The sequence below is a fragment of the Etheostoma cragini genome, chromosome 6 (genome assembly GCF_013103735.1).
Source record: "Etheostoma cragini isolate CJK2018 chromosome 6, CSU_Ecrag_1.0, whole genome shotgun sequence".
Taxonomy (NCBI): domain Eukaryota; kingdom Metazoa; phylum Chordata; class Actinopteri; order Perciformes; family Percidae; genus Etheostoma; species Etheostoma cragini.
This window is the reverse complement of record NC_048412.1, coordinates 12,329,028-12,349,832: the sequence shown is the minus strand read 5'-3', so window position 1 is coordinate 12,349,832 and position 20,805 is coordinate 12,329,028. Positions and strand designations below refer to the sequence as shown.

The window sequence follows — 20,805 nt, the reverse complement described above, 5'->3', positions numbered from 1 at the left end:
GGGTTTTAATCAAGTAGGATTCTTTAGGGAAATATTGAATGACAAGACACAGGTGTAGAATCTTTTATCAACATCTGCATAAGGCCAATGAGGTGGGGCCAACAATAGGTGTGTTAACCAATTCTATGGCTTGTCTTGCCAGAGACGTATTGAAAAGTATGTGCATCAAAGTAATTATTATATAGTTTAAAGTAATGTAATCCAGGTTTACAAAATAAAGGAAAATGCAGTGCAGACTTTAATAAAGTACACATCTCCGCTTCTGCTGGTGGCAATTAATTCCACAGGTGCATCTTGGTGTCTTTGCTCAAGGGCACTCCGGCAGCAGCTGTTGTTGGATAACAACATTTCATTTGCTTCTCCTAAGCCAACTTTTTCCATCACAAGACGCATGAGTGGCAACATCAATTTAGAAAAACAACGCAACACACACTAAAATTAGTAACGAGACGAGTTTCCCCCTTCATCAAAACCTGTTACAGTAGGACATAACAAATGTATCTCTCTTTCTCTCACCATTTTGAATCCTTTTTTTAATCTGTTTTGTAGTCTCTGTCTCCTTGTTCTTTTCTCTTTGAGTTGACTAGTTTGGTTTTTATGTTGGCATTTAAATAACCTTGTATATTGCATGCATTTGTGTGAGTCAATGTGGAAGAAAATGTTGGCCTGGAGTATGTATTTTTGTAGGCGCGTGTGTATGTGTGTCTGCTACTGTGCTGGATACATTCTGCTGGGAGAAATCCTTACCTGGTTGGTGGTTGGTGGTTACATTTGTCTTACAGACACACACACACACACACACACACACACAAATGCACAGTTGAGCATCACTGAGTACAGAGTGATGGTGAGAGTGATGAAGGGATGGAAGGAGAAGAGAGAATGTTGTTGAGGAGCAATGATGATAGAATTGCTCTCACCTTGGGTGCTTTAGGCATGTGCAGGGATTGAGAATGTGCAGGGACAGACTTATAAGCGGGAGGATGGGTGATAGTGGAGACAGAATGATGACAAGTAAGAGTTTTCCGTTACTGGAGAAAAACACAGGGAGCGAGGGAGAGGCAGAGCCCTGAGGGATACGTAGTTGGCAGGAAGAGAAAGAGGGAATCAGCTGCGAACAAAAATGAGAGGATAGTAGATGGACAGGGCCAATGATGACAGGATTGTATGGATCACAAGAGCCCTGGGTGAAGAGAGAATGAGTAAAAAATTGGTAGAAATGGAGAGTGGGGAAGAAAAACTAGTGAAAGGATACTCGGATGGAAAGAATATATTAAGGCAAAGAGCGCTGAAAGGATAGGCCTCACTGGAGACAGAGAACAACAGAGAACGTAGAAGTGATAGTTATCCGAGGATTACAGTCACCACCTTTAAACACTTCTACCTCATACCTTTATTTTACATTTCTTCCTTCGTCTGTGCTGCATTAACTTTTCTTTGCACATATTTTCTTCTTGGCTGTTTACTTTGTTTGGTTATTCTTTTTGTACCGAATCCTTTCCACTCTTCCTGTCAAAGGGCATTAGCATTAGCCTGTCTATCTCTGGAAACTTGACCACACATCTCTATGTATTATAAGATTTGCCTTCCTTCTCTGAATCCTCAAGCTGCATTTGACTGTTGCGCCTTAATGATGCCTGTGTATGATAGCAGAGCAACTTGTAGATGCTCCATATGTACAGATCTGGCTTAAGGACATTGAATTCAGCTCTTTACGTACACTGAAAAGACAGGCAGGGAATGGGAGAGAGCATAGCAATCACTGCATACTCCCTTTAACTACAGTAACCAATACATACAGTATATCCTTTCTCCCTTAGCCAGACATGGCCTAATCAGCAAGCTAATTAGCACTCTTTGTAACTGCATCAGCCTCATGTAACTGATTGCATTAACAACTGCCACACATCAAACAGTCATGTCTCACGCTTGTGCATCTCATTACACATTAAGGACATGCAAGGTTAAGGCCAGACTTAATACAGAATAAAACGAGAAATGTTTTTGCCACAGCTGGTGGGCAAATACATTTCTCCCCTATGTCAATTCTTTATTTTATGGAGTTAATGAATTACTGTAGGCGTTGTTCTCAGCCATAGTCATTGTTTTTCCTACTGTTTAAGTGACCCAATAAGTTAACATGAGTGAAATTGCACTCTTTGTACATATTTATATCATATATTTTGTTATTTATATATGCAAGACAATGGATGAGGAAATGCCAAACTAAAATAATGTTCAATTTTAGATAAGGAGTGTGTGTATAAAAAACAAGATATATAAAGTAAATAAATCCTGATCAGTGCTACTTACATATGATTAATTTGCCTTCTATACAATACATGAATACAATTCCCTACAAGAGGACAGTGTAAACATACTAAGGTGAATGTTTACATTTTATGACTATTTCAGGACATTTCATGGAATGTTTTTAATTAGGTTTTGTATTCTTTGATACCAAATTAACAAGAAGTAAAGTCAAGTTTATTTTTACAGTGTTAAAAATGTGTTTTACAAGCCTGTGACAATATTTCATCAAATTAAAAAAAGCAAGAAACCAAGTCAATTTAGAGGAAGTCACATTCAAATTGTAATAGAAGGGACAGAGGCTGAGTAGTTTGCACCATGTTTCTAGATTAATGGGTTTTAATCTAACTATACGTACTATCTACAATGGAATCTAAATGAAGTAATACTCAACCTCCAGCTTTTTTTTGGCTTTTTAAACTTTAAATTCCCTGTATTGTCTTTTAATTGCAGAAGAAGCAGAGGACTAAAGAGCTGTCACAACTCTTCCACTCTTACAACCCCTACGACCATAAGGTAAGACATCTTTCAGTGTTTGGTGCTGGATCATTTTACACTTCCGTATCTGCTGGTTTCAGTTTTGCCCTTAAAGTATGCTGGTCTTTTTTGTTGCATCTGCCTATTAATGGGGAGAGCCCTGAGTATTCAGCTTAATTTACCTCTAGACCCTTGACTTGCCCTCAAAAATAGTTGTAGGTCACCATCATCATATCATTATCCGTCTTTAAACTTGTGATGAGTATGTTGTCTCCTCAAGATGGACACCTCTTGTCAGCAATCTAGTAGATGACTACAGCTGTGTGTTGGTTCCTGATTACATTGTGGCGTGTGTGTGTGTGTGTGTGTGTGTGTGAGTGAGTGTGTGTCTGTGTGTGTGCTCAGTTCTTATATGAAGATGTTCTTATATGAAGAAAAGTGACAACAGCTGTCACCACATTATTCTGCTGTCATGACAAAGAAAAATTGTATTTTGACATATTAGACCATCATGGGTCCTTGTGTATTGCTATATCCTGCGAAATATATGTGTCACTTAGTTTTAGCTTTCTTTAATCAAGTAAATAGCATCGGTCAATCCGATATTTTTGCCCAATGTCTCAATTGCGGTGTTAACATTAGTGATTACTTGCGTATCATTACAACAAATACAGCAACAGAATGTACAGGCAGCAGCCTGCTACTGCCGAGTGACTGCAGTGAACATGTTGGGGATTGAAGCCTTCCTTGCAGTTGTCACACTTTATTTATTAAAGCTTAAGCTTGGCCAAGTTTTTTTTGCAGAGTTTTTACCTCTAGAGGAGCTTGTGCCTGTGGTGCTGTTGTTATATGTTACGCACTAATTAAAAGGATATGAGAGAGATCACGATTTCACTGTGACAGGCATGGATCTTTGCCTCCCACACACTGAAACATGCACACACACACACACACACACACACACACACACACACATAGAAGTAAGTGCATAAGCTCACAAACTGGGAATGTGAATTAAGCAAAGTTAACTGAGAATATCTATATAATTCATTAACACATTTGCATTTATATCAGATAATGAGTATTTGTGAACATGCTTCATCCTCAAGTACAATTTCCAGAGGAATTGATAAACCAACTAAGAAAGAAAGTATACTGAACTGAGCCTGCTTTGCTAAGCTTCCGCATCCGACAAATATAACTGGTCGATGGGACAAGACATTACCTGTTCTGGTGAAGGAAAACATTTTCTATGTTTCCCGTCCTTGTTGGCACCAACCGCCAATATAGTTTGCACACCAGCCTTATCTTGTTTTTGTGAAATCCGAACCACTTCCACACAACTGAAGTTGTGTAACCCCATTTTTCAATAATGTCTTCAGCTTGAGAGGTTAAAGCCAGTTTGCACTTATATTCACCATCACTTTGGTCGACCCTGGCTTCACTTTCGCCGTTGAAGACTGTTCCCCCGTCGGTATGTAAAACTGAACCAAGCCTTATCTCTAACTATAAGAGGAGAGAAAAACTATTCGACACAACACCGGAAAGTCAAAGACTCTCTATTGGAAGTGGGCATGTCCGGCATCCAAGCCAAAAAGGCAGACTCTGGCAAGTAAGTTGTATGTATTTCATAATTTTTTGTGAGAATACAGAACATGTGGAAGGATAAGTTTTTCATTCTCAAAAAACTATGTTATGTAAAGTACCACGTTAAAGACACTGTATTGTGTATCTGAACCAGTGTCAGCTTGAGATCCTCAGCCCTTGTCTTTTATAAAGTTAAGACTAAAGATGAAATATGGCCGCAGTTACTGTAGAACCGTAGTTTGGCTATCAGGTGACCAAGGCAAGCTTTAAATAGATTTTTGATTGAGCATTGGTCTGGGTAGTCTGTTCTGTATTTTCTCTGTACAAGAGGCGTGACCAACAGGCATAGTTGAAATGACTATGTACGCATTTGGATAGTACTTCAACCAATCAGACCAACGATCTGGTTGACATAGATGCGACAGAGGCATCAACGGGTTGCTGGGCTTCGATGGCTATGTTGAAGCTGCTTGGTCGCGTCTCTATTGTCAACATGTTAAACCCGCCAATAGCGCGCAAGCTAGATAAGCCAGTTTGGGATTAGTTCCTGCAAAATTGGGAACTGAAGCATGAGAATTAAAAGTGCAGGTTTCCAGACCGAGCTGCAGGGTGAAATCAAATCGCCAGCAGAGTGGGCGGGGTTTACCCAGTCTAGTAAAACCCTAGACCTTCTGAAATGCCCTCTCATAGAATACAATGTTAGAAATCTAGTCGTAATATAGGGATAACATATTTTCTTTCAAATTTCTATATTCATTTTTTGTGAATTGTTTTTCACAAAACTGTTAAAGGTAAAGTATGTGCAACTGGTAGAGCGCGCGTCCATATATGGAGGTGAACTCTTCGACGCAATGGCCGCGGGTTTGTCTCCGACCTACGGCCCTTTGCTGCATGTTGTTCCCTCTCCCTCTTTTCTTTGTCTTCAGCTGTCCTATACATATAATGGCATAACATGTTCCAAATCTAATCCTTAAAAACAATGTATACACTATATTTTTTGTGATCAAAATGCTTTAAATTTAAAGAGCAAAATAAAAATGCAAAACATTGGTCCAGATGACAACATGCAGAAAGGTACACTACACACACCGAAGAAGGCACAGTGCATCTTTTCCACAATCCTTCCTTTCCAGCAAATGTTTCACTCCAAAACAAAGAGAGGAAATACAGGAAGGGGGGAGACACAACTAAACACAAAAAACTGGCATTGACAGGGAGACCGGCACAAGACAAAAGGACCAAACACACACACAGACAGAAGTGAAAAGACCGTAGCACCAATCTAATGCACACACTATATGAACACTATGTAACACTATAGTCATTCACTATCCAGCTCGCTCGTCCACCGCTGCTCTCGGAGGAAAGGTCCAACTTTCAATATTGTGTTTACAAACACCAACTGACAAAAGTGACATATTCTACCTTAAAAACTTTGTTAAATAGGTAATTAAATTAAATGGATAATACACATGCTACTAATGCCAATACTTACTCTGCTCTGACATGCCATGTTTTACTTTTTTTTCTGCTAAGTATATAACATCAAATGTTTTTAATCCCCAGCAGAGTACATTTTTAACTAACTGTCTGATAACCTTGACTATTTCACTATATTTTGTGGATATAATGGGTCAAAAATCCTGTCCTATTATATGGTATCTAATAACCCTCATACCTTAGATATTTTACATTCCTTTTTCATAGATTGTAAATGTAATGTAAATGTGCCAATAAATCCCTGTGCATTTCAAACCCAGATAGCCGTGAGATATGATTTAATGATAACGGATCTAATGTCAAGCATACTTCTTTCCAGATCAACCACATTCTGCCTGTCCTTGCCCATGTCCATATACCGTGGAAATGTTGAGGAAAATCAGCTTTTATTAAGCCCATATAGCCGTTAGATATAAATAAATTAAGTCTGATAATGCCTCTTATTTTACATTAAATTCCCTTGGGTGTCTAGCCAATCAGCTTATAGGCTATGTAAGGATCTTATGTGTTTACTAATGCAAGTGTGTGTGTGTGTGTATGCGGTTGCTTTGGGGGGGGGAGCTATTATTGTTAAAACACATCCTATTACAGTATGTTTGAAAAGGTCATTAATAAAGACTGAGTCAGGGTGGTGGTGGTTGGTAAGGCTTTATTGTTCCATAGCTCCAGGCTACCAACCAAATGAAACAATGTTTTTAAATTAACTAATTGTTTTTTTTGTACCATGCATGTTTCTTAATCTCCCATGGCTAAATTTCCGAATCACAAATGTGGAAAATGGCCAGCTTAAACGCAAATGAAAATGGGCTCTGAATTACATTAAATATTCTTTTTTTTCTTCCTTTGTTTTTCTTTTGACTTTTTTCTATTTTTTCTTTCTTTCTCTGTCTTCTTTCACTTTGCTTCTGTATATTAAACATATTTGTAACTACAAATATGTCTGAGGTAATGTAGATCTGGTGTGATTATGTTTAAGAGGGGTGTGTGTGCGTGTGATGATTAATGTGAAATATCCTATAGCCAGATGGTGCTGAACCATGCCCATCCATCAGCAATGAAAAGACCAGTGGGCAGAAAGCTGGCGGAGCACTTTGTCTAGGGCCAATGCCCAGCACTGGACACAAACACAAACACACACACACACACACACACACACACACACACAAACTACCACACTCATACACACACTCACACTAACAAACTCTCTAAGGCCGTGACTGTGTAACCCACTGAGCCATGTTGAAGTCTTGTGTTTTGTTTTGGAATACAAGTCCTTGCTTGTTTTTGGCTGCCTGGGTCCCACATGAGTAGTGGTGCCTCACTCTTAAACAAGTCTGGTATAAGTTTAATATGTACAGGTCCGCAACCTATGTCGGTCCCAAGACCGACAGTTTGAGACTGAAATATTTGTACCAATGTTGCTGTTACCCTCTTGGTATGTATTTTGGTTTTAACTGTTTTGCTCTAAGCTAAACAATAAAGAGGGAAAGTTGCTGATTTTTTAACCCTTCTGACACGAGTCATCAAGGGGATTTTCTTTCTGGCTGGTAAACGCAGACCTCTGGGTACTGCCGTGGTTCCCCAGCATGTACGCCAGTAAACAGAGCTAGCACTAGCAAGCTAGCTTGGTTGGTTGTTTGTGTGACCTATAGGTCTTTGCTGTGCCTGTTCTCTGCGTTCACATTACAAGTAAGTATGTATTGTATCCATCTATGAGATCCAATTAGAGGAGTGATATACACAGGGCTACTGGCATGCTTGTCTTTCTATTATTATTATTTCCCTGTGCAAATGGGTGCATGTTTAGTTGCACACACACACACACACACTTCTCTCCCTTTGCTGCATCACCATGTGATCTGGTCTAAGGTTTTGCACCCTTAGGGCTTTGCCCTTCCAGGTTGAGGTTGTGAAACCCCCATCACGCTTTAGTCATTCTCAGCAACCTAAATGTGTGTGTGTGTGTGTGTGTGTGTGTGTGTGTGTGTGTGTGTGTGTGTGTGTGTCTCTTTCCATGCTTTCAGTTTTTTCTGGCAGAGCTGATAAAGCCCCACTCTCCTTTCACCACACACTGTCATAGTCTCCTGAGAACACACACATAGACACATACATACATTCTCCATGCTGTGTTCATAGGACTGAATGACAGGGGTGACAGTTTCCCTTGCGGCAAGAGAGAAGGGACAAGCTGTCAACATGGCCCGTTGCACCTGCCCAGCCACACAAAACATACACAGAGAGAAAGACAGATAGAAAACTGCAAGTTTGAAATGGAGTAGGAGGAAGTTAAAGGAAATGCTGATAATGAAAGACTAACAAGAGAGACATAGCGTTTGCAGGAAATAAAATACTTAATTACTCTAAAACTTTTCCCTTTTTCTCACTCTTATTCTAAAATCCCAGTGTGCCTCACAGAAGTTGACTTAATTATTTATCATTTTTTAGAAAAAGGAAAAAAAATGTTAATTAGTCTAACAATTCTCCCACTCCCCAGCAGATCAGTTTTTTATATATTTTTTTGCATGATGCTAAACTGAACAATTAGTATTCCGCTTTTTCCCATTTCGGCAATTTTAATTACTTTTATTTTGCAGATTGAGTTTTTTTTTTTAAGCTGCTGTTGTTTTGCATTGTTGCAAAAAGCTAACCTCCATATTTGTTGAACTTGACATTTGCTTGCCGCACTTTTTCTCCTCTTCTGTTAATTAACTGACTATTTAGGGCAAGAGAACCAGGGAGAAAGGAAGGCGGAAAGAAGAAAGAAATATTGGTTGTGTTGATTTATTTTATTGTCAAGGTCTCTTAACTTGTGTTTTCACCCATCTGTCTCTTTCTGTCTATTCTGTGAAAGCCATGTCTGTCTCTAGGTTCAGTATGTCTCTTATAAAGTCTGGTTATGTAAAGTGAGACCTTGAAGGTATTTAAAGTGTTGCTTCTATACAAAGACAGTTAATTATGTTATGTTATTTTTCTGCTGATAACACTACTAATCTAATTTGGTAATTATGATGGACTTAGCAATACATGGAAATGTTATTGTGTTTTTTTGGATGTTCATTCAGAATACATTCTGGAAAAAGTATTTAGATATGCATACAGTATATACATAAAAACATATAGAACAAAATAAATTGTTACTCAATAATATGAAATCTGACTTAGTTAAATGGATTAATCATCCCATCAATTTTACAAGAAGAATCAATCTGTTAACATGGCTTGGGTTCCAAAGTTCTCATTTCTATTCTTTACCCAATATCAATTCCAGAAACAAGGGGAACAGTCCTTGGATAGTTTTTCAATACAATTCTTCAAGGAATTCAAATGTTAATTTATTGAATGTAAACCCCTTCAGTCCTTGGACTGATCTGCAAAACAAATTGATCTGACTAATGCAGAATTTGTTAAATATATGCAACTCAGACATCTAATCCAAATTTATGATTTACGCAGAGTAGTTAAGAAACTTTTACTCAAACACTGGAAATCTACATACTCTCCTAAAACCCACTTATTATCTCCGTCAAGGAAGTAATGTTTTCGGATCTGTTTGATTGTTTGTCTGTTTGTCTGTCAGCAGGATTACCGAAGAAATACTGGCCCAATATTAATAACATTTGGTGAAGGGATGTAGCATGGGCCAAAGAAGAACCTGTTTTATTTTGGAATGGATCTGAATCACGGGGCAGATAAACAAATCATTTTTGTTAACATTGCAAAATTGGATGTTCGGGCTGCAGTCATGCAGTGTCGAAATAATTGGAAAAATTTGTTTCTGACTGGAAAAATTCCAGTTCCAAAAGCCTTGGTAGAGGTGTGCGCTCTTTGAGTGCCCTTCTAGTTTAAAATGGGAAAAAAACTGTAGCTCTTTTAAAGATCAAGTGAACTGAAGTTGAAGATATCGAGGTTTAGCTTGTTTGTTTCAATATGGGTTAAATGTATGTTGTCATTGTTTTTGTTGTCTTTACGTTTGGAAATCTAAATAAAATCTCCACTAAAAGAACAGGGGCTTGTTGAAGTCCAAAACATGCAAGTATTCTGGTGTTTCTTTGCCAGCACATGGGAAATAAAGGCCATCTATTTGTACTCTTAATTCCTTAACATGAGCTGTACTGTAATAATATATGTTTTTCTGCTAATTTTATGCGTTTCTTCTGTTAGTTACAGAATTAGACCAACTGTTCACATTTCTGGGATCTCTAGGCTTTTTTTCTCCAGTATTTTGATTAAAAGCAGGTCTGCAGACGGATGCGTGTCTGAGTATTTAGAGGATCTTTCTATGACAAAGTTGATAGACTAAAGATTCAGCTTTTTATATTTGAGAAGTTCTTTTGTGTACATACTGTACATACGTCTTAGTGTGCAGGTTAATATTGCACCTCTTGTTTGATCAAAGGCAACTGATATGGAACAAATGCAATAAGGTGTGTGTGCATGCGCACGTGCACACTCTGAAATTCCTCCCACATTGTAGTGCTGCTAGCCAAAGACATGATTTTCTTCTGCTACTGTTCAGTAGAGCACTATAACCATGTAGACATGCTTTCAATCTTTCAAGGTTACACAACAGGGACTTGCACAACACATACACGTTTGGTCACACAAAAGTATAAACACATGTGAGCCTCCATAATTACTTAGTCCATTTGGTGAAAAACAAACATTTGTCTTTGAAATATTCACGGGTTTCTTTTGTTTTATTATCATGTATTCAACACCACATTATAGCTACAGGCTGTATTTGTCGGAGACATACAGTACACTACACACAAACAGTTTACAACTCTGCCAAACATGGCAACCTGTAACATCCTTTTACAGAGCTGTGCAATGTTTAATGTTTCTGTAGGGATTTCTTTATCATGCCCATCCTTAAAGTAGCTGGCCTGCTTTACTTTTTCCAGATTCTGTCTGCACACAGTCAGCACAGTCACAGATAGCAGCGCAATATGTCAAGGGCTTGAATAGTACACAGCCACAACTCCGATAATCTGACTCGTACTGCTACTTGTAGGGAATGTGGATGCTGGTGTAGCAGCAACATAACAACAAAACTGTAGCATTGGGTTTTGATATGCTTAACCACCTTTATATATGTTACAACATTGCAAAATCTTCTCAGCTGTCTATTGTGGGTGTGGCGGAAGTGTGGACCACAAAAAGATTCGGTTTAAAATGTTGTCTGTTCCTTTTATATAGTCCCATCCCTCTATACACCCATAGAAGAGAAAGTGTGAAGCCAATAGTTTCTGAAAAGTTTTCTAAATTAGTGAGCTACTTTTTGTGATACAATTAAGACACAACAAATGTTGAACTTTAACAAAACAAAATCACAGGCAGAGACTCCTGTAGGCCATTCTTTCTTTAATATTATTATCTGATGTGGCGGGTCATTCTTTAATTTCTAAATTGTGCGTCTTAGTGTGTTTTCTAACTAGTGGAAAATGGAGTGTCACTTTACACTTTGTTCCCAAAATCTTTTACTTCTATCTGTTCCAATGGTTAGAACTTAACTCGGAAAAACTGTGTTTAAGTTTGCTGCTTCCTCTATGGAACAAGTTACCGAAATCCATGAAACTTATGTGAGGATGGTAATTGACTTGGAGGCAGGCACATCTGGCTGTAGAGGGCTTTTCGCAATGTGTTTAGGATTCGGGTTGATTTTGAGGGATTTGCTGTTTCAGTTGTTTTATGTTTTAATGATTTTATGTATTTTGTGTTTGTATGTGTGGTTGTACTGTTGCCTGTCTTGGCCAGGACACTCTTGAAAAAGAGATTTTTTATCTCAATGAGACTTTTCCTGGTTAAATAAAAGCAAAATAAAAGAACACTGACATGAAAACAGCCATTTAATCTAGTCACAGTAATGCCGGTTGCTGCTGAAAACATTAGGTAGCATTCAATCAAATCTTTTTATCTGCCCTTTATAGTCCCATGGCTGTGAAGCTGAAAAGGAAATAGTTGTTGTATGTCGTCTTTTCTAGCCGAAGAAAAGATTTATAAGTTCACCTAAAAAAACTGACTTAAATTGGGAAATGGAGGTGGGGTCGGGAAAATAGAATTTAAGAAATCCAAAAGGATCAGTCTGCTTGGTTGGTTGAAATATTGATCTCCTTTTTGTAATAAAATCTAAAAAGAATTCTGCTCTTTCACTTACACTCTTCTCAAAGTGACACCGTGTGTGCTGTAATGGCTTGTTGATTGCTTCCATTTGTTGGGCCAAAGGCATCAGTCTTTTGTTATTTACACACGTCAGTAAAGACAGGCTCTCTCTCACACACACACACACACACACACACACACACACACACACACACATACACACACACACACACACACACACACACAGTGGGCCAGAGGAACCATGGGTGTGCAGAAACCTCTTTTGAACAAGATGCATTGTGACTGACATCTGAATGGAGGGGTGGTTGGCAGGAGTGTGTGTGGGGAGGCAGAGAGAAAGGGACAGATAAATGAATGAGGGAGGGGTATTAGGGTCTGTGTTGCTAAATGGTTTTCTAGACAGGAGTGTGAATGCTTCCTGATTCTGTCAATAGGCCTCCAATTCAGTCAGGTTTATTAGGAAAGTTGTGTTTTTGTGTGTATTAGCTTATTTATTCTGCAGCTGCTTGGCTGGCTAAGTGGATCTCTCTTCTTTTTAATAAATCAACCATAACTAGGGTACGATTGGGTGTTTCATTTTATGCTAATAGGAGATGTTGGAAACGACTAGTAATGACTAAGGTGTGAAAATGGCTGCAATTTCTTTTCTTTGAATGACCAAAAGGCTCTTTTGATATATCCAACATCAGACTATGTTCAACTACATAACTGAAGAGATTTTGGCATTTTTCTGTTGTTATGATGTTTTGGTGCAAAGAACTTTACACTTACCTGAAAATCCTAGCTTTGTTTGTATTCAGCTGACAAGCATTTATCTGTAGGTGGAGACTTGCTTGGTGTTCTTCTCTCTTCACTGCTTCTTACATTTACAGAAAGCTGGTGAGTGCGTTATTAGAGTCTTCGCTAATGTATGTAATAAACACTGTTATGGTAATAAATGAATTGAATTGATGGGAAAGGGTTTATTTTATTTTATTCTGTTGGACCAAGTGGAACTTAGACCTACTTGCACAACCTTATTAACTCCGATTATTGTTTGAGAATACATTTTCGTGCTAGTCCCGGTTTGGCTGGGCCGTAAACATAGGGTCCTTAATGAAGGCCATTCTCTAGCAGATGGAGTTCACCAGCCCAGCTGATTAAACAGAATGTGTGTACTGTCTTGTTGTAGGTGTCTATGCCAGAACAGTATGCATATGTTTGCCATGACTTAGTTGTTTCAATGTTTTGACTATCATTAAACCTCACATTGTTGGAATGTATGTATTTTTACGTATGTATGTGTGCTGTTTTTTCAGCCCTATCCTAGCCCTAGTCTGTCTGTCTGCCTGATTGTTAAACATAGCCTGTCATTAGAAAGATTAGAAGCCTGATTCAACAGAACCCAGTACAATCTATATGAAAATTCACATGGATAGTTTCAGGCTACAGGATCCTTCCTTCTGCTTTCCTTCCTTGGCCCGTTCTGTTTAGGGATTTTGTTTTCATCCCATTTTCAATCCAAACACATGAGGGAAAAAGGGTGAGATCTATAGGTACAGAAAAGAGTTATTTAGTGTTAGGCGTGTTTTAAGATTGGCGATTGCATTTACCTGTCCCATTTAAATCTCAGCTTATCACAGTGTCACACAGTCGCAAACACTTTGTCTAGACAGAGGACTAAATCAGCCAATCTCTGTAGGATTAATTCACTTTGCCTTGATAAATGCTAACTACATCAGTTCCTTTTGTTAGCTACTTTAGCTTCTCATTTAACAAGCTGTGGAGAGCTTATCTTCCATTGTGAATTACCATGTTTACAACATTTGGAATCTTGTGTTTACTTATTGATTTTACTTGGAAGTTGCAGAGCTTTTATCTTGACCGATGTAAGTTTACCGGTTGTCCACATTTCCCAAGGAGATTAAAATAACAAATCTTCTTTTATTTAGTGGGACTGTTTTTTAGAAGTATGTCTTAAAGCTGCATTCTGCACAGGTATTACCTATATATTAACTATATTTTGAAATAGTTTTGTTGTTAAATGTGTCTTGTAATCAGTCCCAGTTAGCATTTCAAAAACTCAACCCACATTTGGTTTTCTTACCAACCTTGGATATTTGTCACTTTATAAGAATTGTATTCTGGCTTTGTTCAATGTTACTGCCTTTGCATGAGTTGTTAAACCCTGCATTGTTGTTCTTTCCAATACACAGTAACAACGTCAGTCCTAATAACACCACCTTTTATCCATTAAGTCATTGATCACCAACTAACCACATCTGCACTCCCATACGCACACACAGGAGCTCATTATGTAGTGACTATTTGCAAACAGTGTGTTTACATTAGGATTAGGTTTTTATCAACCAATCAAAAATTTGGAACCCGTTACAAATAAAATTAATAAAGCACAGCATCTATTTAGAATTTTACTTTTTGTAAGGGCCCATTGATTCTTGAAAAGCAAGGATTTCACATCTTTATGTTTCTTATAAATTCTTTATATTATAATTTATGAAAAATAATGCCCATCGCAGCATAAATTCTTTTTAAAATAAAGATTTCTGCTTTTAGACATTTTGATAAAAAGATTGTTCTTTGTGCTTTCGGTAACAGTATTTCTTAAGCACCACTAGCAAGATACAACACACTGTGCAAATGAAAAAAACATTCAGAACATGAGTTTTACCGTAACAATTTATTTGAACAAATTATTTAATTTCCTGCCTTAGGTTGCTAACTGTACTTCTGTTTTCTTATGTGCATGCAAACATAGTGCAGGACCTGAAGAATTGTAACCTTGTACTCAGGAGACACACACACACACACACACACACACACACACACACACACATTTTAAGACAGACAGACATACACAGGCTGCATGCATGGCCCTATAAATGAGATGTGTGTATATTGCCAAATGTGGGATCACTTCTGTGTAGACATTTTATTCTCATTATAGTTGACTTACAAAAACTGGGGCACAGCAGGGTGGAAGGGATACATTAACTGACTGCAGGCTGTGTGTGCGTGCATTCGCATGTGCATGTGTAAGGAAAAAAGATAGTATAAAAGATATTTAGAGTTTAAATGAATGCAGTAAAAAATTGTTACAGCAAGTTTTTTTTTTATAGCCTTGTTATGTTCTTTGTATGTGTTTGTGTGACAAGGATTATTCCCAAGTTGTCTCATCCTGACATCTTTGAGAAAGGTTTAGAGAATGTATTCTTATCCCTAAATATATATCTAGACTCTGAGGATCTTGAGTCATTTTTTTTCAGCCCAGACGTTTGATAGGATTGATTCTTACTCGAAACGCTAATTTTGGATTCAACATAATGTCACTGTACTGCAGGTGTGAACGTAGGGCAGAGGCTGCTGCTGTTGCTTTGTTAAGGTGGAAAGAAATGTAATCATTCAGTTTCTTCCTTACCCTCTCCAGTGTTCTCACAGACCATTTTCTGTTCTGTTCCTGAGCAATTATTGACAAATGCATTTTAATTACACTCAAACAAGTTTCAAGTTCCAAAATATTTGTCATAAGAATGTTATCATTTTAAAAATGGTAAAGTGAGCTACATTTCTGTCAGTTACAACGTAAAACAAACTAGATGTAACAATGTAAACAAACAAAAAAAGCATCCCTTCCGGAAATGATTCAGTGGTCTCGTTACACCACCGACTACACCACTGCAAAACTATAAATCTGCTGTTGACATCTAATCAATAAACCAGCTTTACGTGAACACAACCACATTTTGACGCTATCATAAAACTGCAGTCAACCATGCTGGAGCTTAAAATAACAAAACGGCTTCAAATCTGTTGGAAGTCTATCAGATATTCATTGTAAAGTGAGAGAGAAGTGATTAGTTTAAGGGAGTAATTTAGTTTTTTGTAACTGTATTTACTCTGTATCCCCACTAACTTTTAGCACTGATTGTATTGTGTGATTTTCCAACACAACAAGACATTTTACATAATCAGAATTTAAAACAGTGGATGGTTGATGGTTTCTAGACATGCATGTAATAAACTGTAACTGTGTAAAACGGAAGGGTAATCCAGGCCCTCTATAAAACCACCAGGGCAGTTGAAATTTTCCATTTCTCTGCCCTTTTATTATTTAGATATTGTTTCCTTGAGGTATTGTTTCCTGTAAGTATTGTTTTGATCACAGCTTGTTTTCTGCACAAGGATGTCTGCTGTTTTGTCAATTTTATGTTGCTGCTGTTGCACTGCTGTAAGAGTGATATAGGAGAGTGTTATAACAGACCAACGTCATTACTCACTGCTAACTCAAAACAACCTGGCTAGATTTGGAGAATAAAGGAGAGAATCACTGAAAGATAAAGATAAATAACAGTCAGGGCTTTCACACATTGAAGGGGAGAAATGGAGACAAAAGAAAGCAAACAAACACCTCAGGAAAAAGAAGAAAAAAAAATATTTATGGAATCAAACGAGAGACAAGAAAACAAAGACGTGTTTCAACTTTGACACCTATTCACATCGGTGGCTATGGTTTTAATTTTTCTTCATAATCTTTGGTGGAGTCATCTCTCAATGTGGTGTGTATAGATTAGTGTGTTTTCTTTTTGTGATGAAGGCCTGTTAATTGGCTATTTGGGGCTAATAAATAGCTGTAATTAACAAGCGTTGTTAGGTGAGGCAGGGATTGAGAAGCTGTGGCAAACCAGCTATGGGAAAACAATGAAGTGCAATGTGGAAACATTCAGCTGGATCTTTTGTACATCGGGACATTTAGATTAATTGGGTAGCAACGTATTCGGACCAATAAGGATTTCCTGAGACCGTAATTATCAGTTCATAAACTAGGCATTAATATATCACTTAAGGAACAAGTGTAAATTGGCTGTCACCCAAAATGAATTCACCTATCTTGTTTAGGCTGGCACACATTTCATATTTGCATTATATATTATAAAATATTAGGTTAAACTGCTTATAATTCTAAGCATGTGTTAAAAACTGTCCAATGCTTTTTAAAAGGATAATTTATGGTGTTTATGTTGATGGTTGTTAATCCTTTGACGCCTTGCTTATCCTTTTTAATTAGCGTGTAGTTACATTACACTTGTAATGTAGAATTGCATCCCTGTACAGCGGTATATTATGTATCATAAAAGTCCGCTTGTGTTGAAGATGTACAGTATAAACAGCATGTTGCAAAAACACATGCTTTGGTGAAGAGAGACACAGGATATATGTAGTGCAAAGCAGATGGGCCTATCAATCTAAAGAGCATTCAAATGTTTTCCCCACTGACTTTAAACTTCGCTGTAAGCCAGTTATAGCAGCTGATGGTCCCTGTGCTTTTTTTTCCTCAAGCTGTGTCTTTCGTTCCATCATCATCTTACACTTCTTCCTTCTCACATTCAGAAGTCTGTACATTTTAGGGGTGATTGGATGAAAAGAATGTCTGCTGTCTCGATTGATTAAAAATCTAGACTTGCACTCTCGACTTCTGTCACCCGTCTTTAGTAGTCTACCATTTCTTTCTTCATCTTTGTCTCGCTTTACTCATCTCTTTCTTCTTTACTTTCTTTCGTTACCCTCACTGAGTGTTGATATACGAGAGCCCGGACTTGTTGAAGCGAGTTATAGTTGTTGGAAGTCTTGCCAGTTACAAAAGTGGACTTTAAGCCCATTAAACATAAAAAAGCATCAGGGATCATCTCTTTCTTTTGACTACAAAAGCTTGTTTTTTCATCTGTGGTTGTATTTCATTCCTTTAAAAAAAAAAGTGAATAAAACGGTGAATGGGCGCAGGTGAGGCTCAAACATTTGCTTCATTTGTCTGTTTCAGAGCCACTCCTTTGGTGGTTGCTCATGCACACGTATGGTGCTATTATACACCAGAAACCAGTTATCTGATTCTTGTTATCTTACACATCTTTAAAGAGGGAACCAGCTGCAACATGTTGTTTCAGTACACATAGTGGCTTGGCTAACAGACTTATTTCATGACATTTATAAGGTCATTTTATCTGTCTTTTTTGTAGATATTACACACTCTTGTGGGTATTAACTTAATTATTGAACAAAAGTTATATATATATATGAATAATACTCTGACTATTAGTTTGATTTAGGTATACACTGCTATGTGTTAAAGGGTACACCTAATGGTTTTAACACTTTTGCTCTTTCTTGCTTGATCTCTTTGCTCTTTGATTGTGTATAACTGAGCGGCAAGGTTGTTTGGCGGTGCCTGTGTTGTTTTTTAGCAATGGGATTTTACCCTTCAAATTGATAATTTTTCACTACTAAATACAGTAAATACTGTAGTCCATACTGTTGTTTGTAGCACAAACCGAGCATAAGATGAAGGGCTGGGAACCCCTGCTGTCAGTTGAGCTACACTGATAATCTCTGTGGTTTAACCACTGTAGAGAATTTGCATTCTGATTGCTGACAAAATTTCCCAAAACTTCAGGGTTCTCTTCAAAGGGGAGACAATGAACCCTGTCACTCTCAGTAACTGAATGAATTTCCTGGTCATTTACACCAGGACTTGAGTTTCTTCGCTCATTTTCCTCCCTCAGGTTACTCTCTTTACCTAATTTGCATCATCATTTAACACACATTTACATAATTTGCCAAAAATGTCAAATGCAGACCCAAAAAAACATTTTAAATTAAAATGACCTGTGGCCTCATGTATTAATGTTGCGTACGCACGAAAAGCTTGCGAACGCTGGTTTTCTAGCAGCCGGTGTGATTTATAAAAATGAACTTGACGTGAGAATGTTTGGGCCGTCCGAAAGTCTTTTCTTGCTCTGCCGAAACTCACCAAACATTTTAAAATAATGTTTCCACTTCAGTTACTGGCATATGTTTGTGACGTTGTCTATGAAAAAAAAAACATAATTCATGAAAGTTTGATCATTTATGTGAATGATGTTTTACGTATTTCAATAATTTGCAGGCTATTTAACCTCTGTTTAACATGAAGACGGGAAAAGAATGGAAAATACATTTCGAAAATACTTTTAGTCATCTGTGTTTTCCATAGATGAAATATGTAATCACTGTGCAACAAAAAGATAGGCACGCAAAAATGTGATAGAATCTGAGTCTGTAGTCACTGAGCCTCAGACATCCATGGCGTACAGGAATTGGATCCATCTCCCCAAGAACACACACGGTGTCGGTTGGGAAAACTCATGTCATGCGTAATTGATCCCATGGAGGATTTGCGGGCCATTTTAGTGAACAAGTTGTAGGAAATGACGCGGTCCGGCAAACACTGGGCCGTCTTAACTGTCCTGATTCTGCACACAATTCTGGTACTTTAGTTCTATTTACTCTTTTATCATTCCATCTATACGTGGCGCAGCGGATCCAGGTGCACTGCCACCTCCCGTGGAGACGCAGGCCTCACTTTTCACTGAGCCTACTAACACTTAGAAAATAAATGGCATTATATCAGTAAGTTCAAACTGCTTATTGTGCGTAATTTGAATTTACACTGAGATGCATGTTGTTCAGTAACTGGTGTGGTACTGCCACTTTTATCCTCATTTTCACTTCAACATTAGAGCCTTTTTTTTTTTAAATAAATCTACCACTGTCACCGCCCGGTCACCATTTGCCACTCTTTTATTGCTTTTCCCAGATGACAAACCTCCAAACGAATTTTTTTTTTTTTTACTTTTTTTGTTGTTTGTAAAGGAGAGGTGTCCAGGACCTGGCATACGCCCGGTTTTATACATGTGAATATATCTGCGCCTAGGTACTTTTCAAGTTTTGGCTGTACACCATCTTCTGGAATGAAAGCTGCAGTCTTTTATACATGAGGCCCCTAGACTGTCTGTCTGTCTGTCTGTCTGTCTCTTTCTTTCTCTCTCTCTCTCTCTGTCTCTCTCTCTCTCTCTTTCTCTCTATTTTGAGGCCCCTTTCTCTATTATCTAACTCCATTTGTCTCATGTATTTCTGTCATATTGTTAAAATAAATCCAGCTTTGAGAGGAAGAAGCATCACCCTGAGGGCTTGTCAGACAACTTGATGACATAATGCTTCTGTTGAAAGAAAGAAGAGAGGATCAAATGCTTATTGGCCACAGGCAACGCACACACGTGTGTTTATTTTCATTAACTAATGCTCTTACTTGTCTTTCAAGTGATGGGTTGAAGTTATGATCTCACGATAATATACTTAATGGAAATTCACAGTACTGTATGCTTTGCAGGTTGGATCAAAAGATCCAAGTAACAGGGAGTAACAGAAGGTAACAAAGTAGAGAAAACCATGTTACAACAATTGGCATAGTGTGGTCATCTTTGAAATTCAGATACAAATAGTATGAATGTCATTTGATTTTTTTTAAACTCTAAAATCTTCAGATATACAGTCCATGTAATGCATATATTTACCCAGAAGAGTGAAGGGGTAGAGGAAGAGGCAGAAAAGGACTATGCCCTCATTTGAACAGCATCCACTGATAAATAATTAGACAACGGTAAAAAGTAAGAAAAAATATTGAGTTACATGAATTCTTTCTTTTTAGAAGACTCAAGTAGTGTAACACAGTGTTTATTAGAACACACATACACATGCAATATAGTATGTGCATTCATAGCAGATCAGGTAATGTCTTTCAAACCCACAATCCACCAGGTCATGGTTGCCCCTTGTAATGCTCAAGTGACTTCTTTTTGACCTAACCTGTGTGTTATAGCTGTAACATTCCTTAATCTGTCTGTATGCTGTTGATTCTCAATGCATTTGGCCTAAATTCCAATATATAATTTGCTTTTATTTATACACACAGTATCTGTGTAGCTTAGCTTAGAGCCC

The 20,805-nt window shown here is 37.8% G+C and overlaps 1 protein-coding gene across 2 annotated transcripts in view; it reads left to right on the top strand.

Moving 5' to 3' along the window:
- The window catches only part of cdkal1 (CDK5 regulatory subunit associated protein 1-like 1), a 224,615-nt gene that overhangs the window by 168,088 nt on the left and 35,722 nt on the right, over window positions 1-20,805 (top strand). For both annotated transcript variants that reach the window (XM_034873932.1, XM_034873931.1), the window contains one exon: window positions 2,764-2,826. In XM_034873932.1, the coding sequence (XP_034729823.1) occupies window positions 2,764-2,826 (63 nt within the window). The remainder of the gene's footprint in view (window positions 1-2,763; window positions 2,827-20,805) is intronic.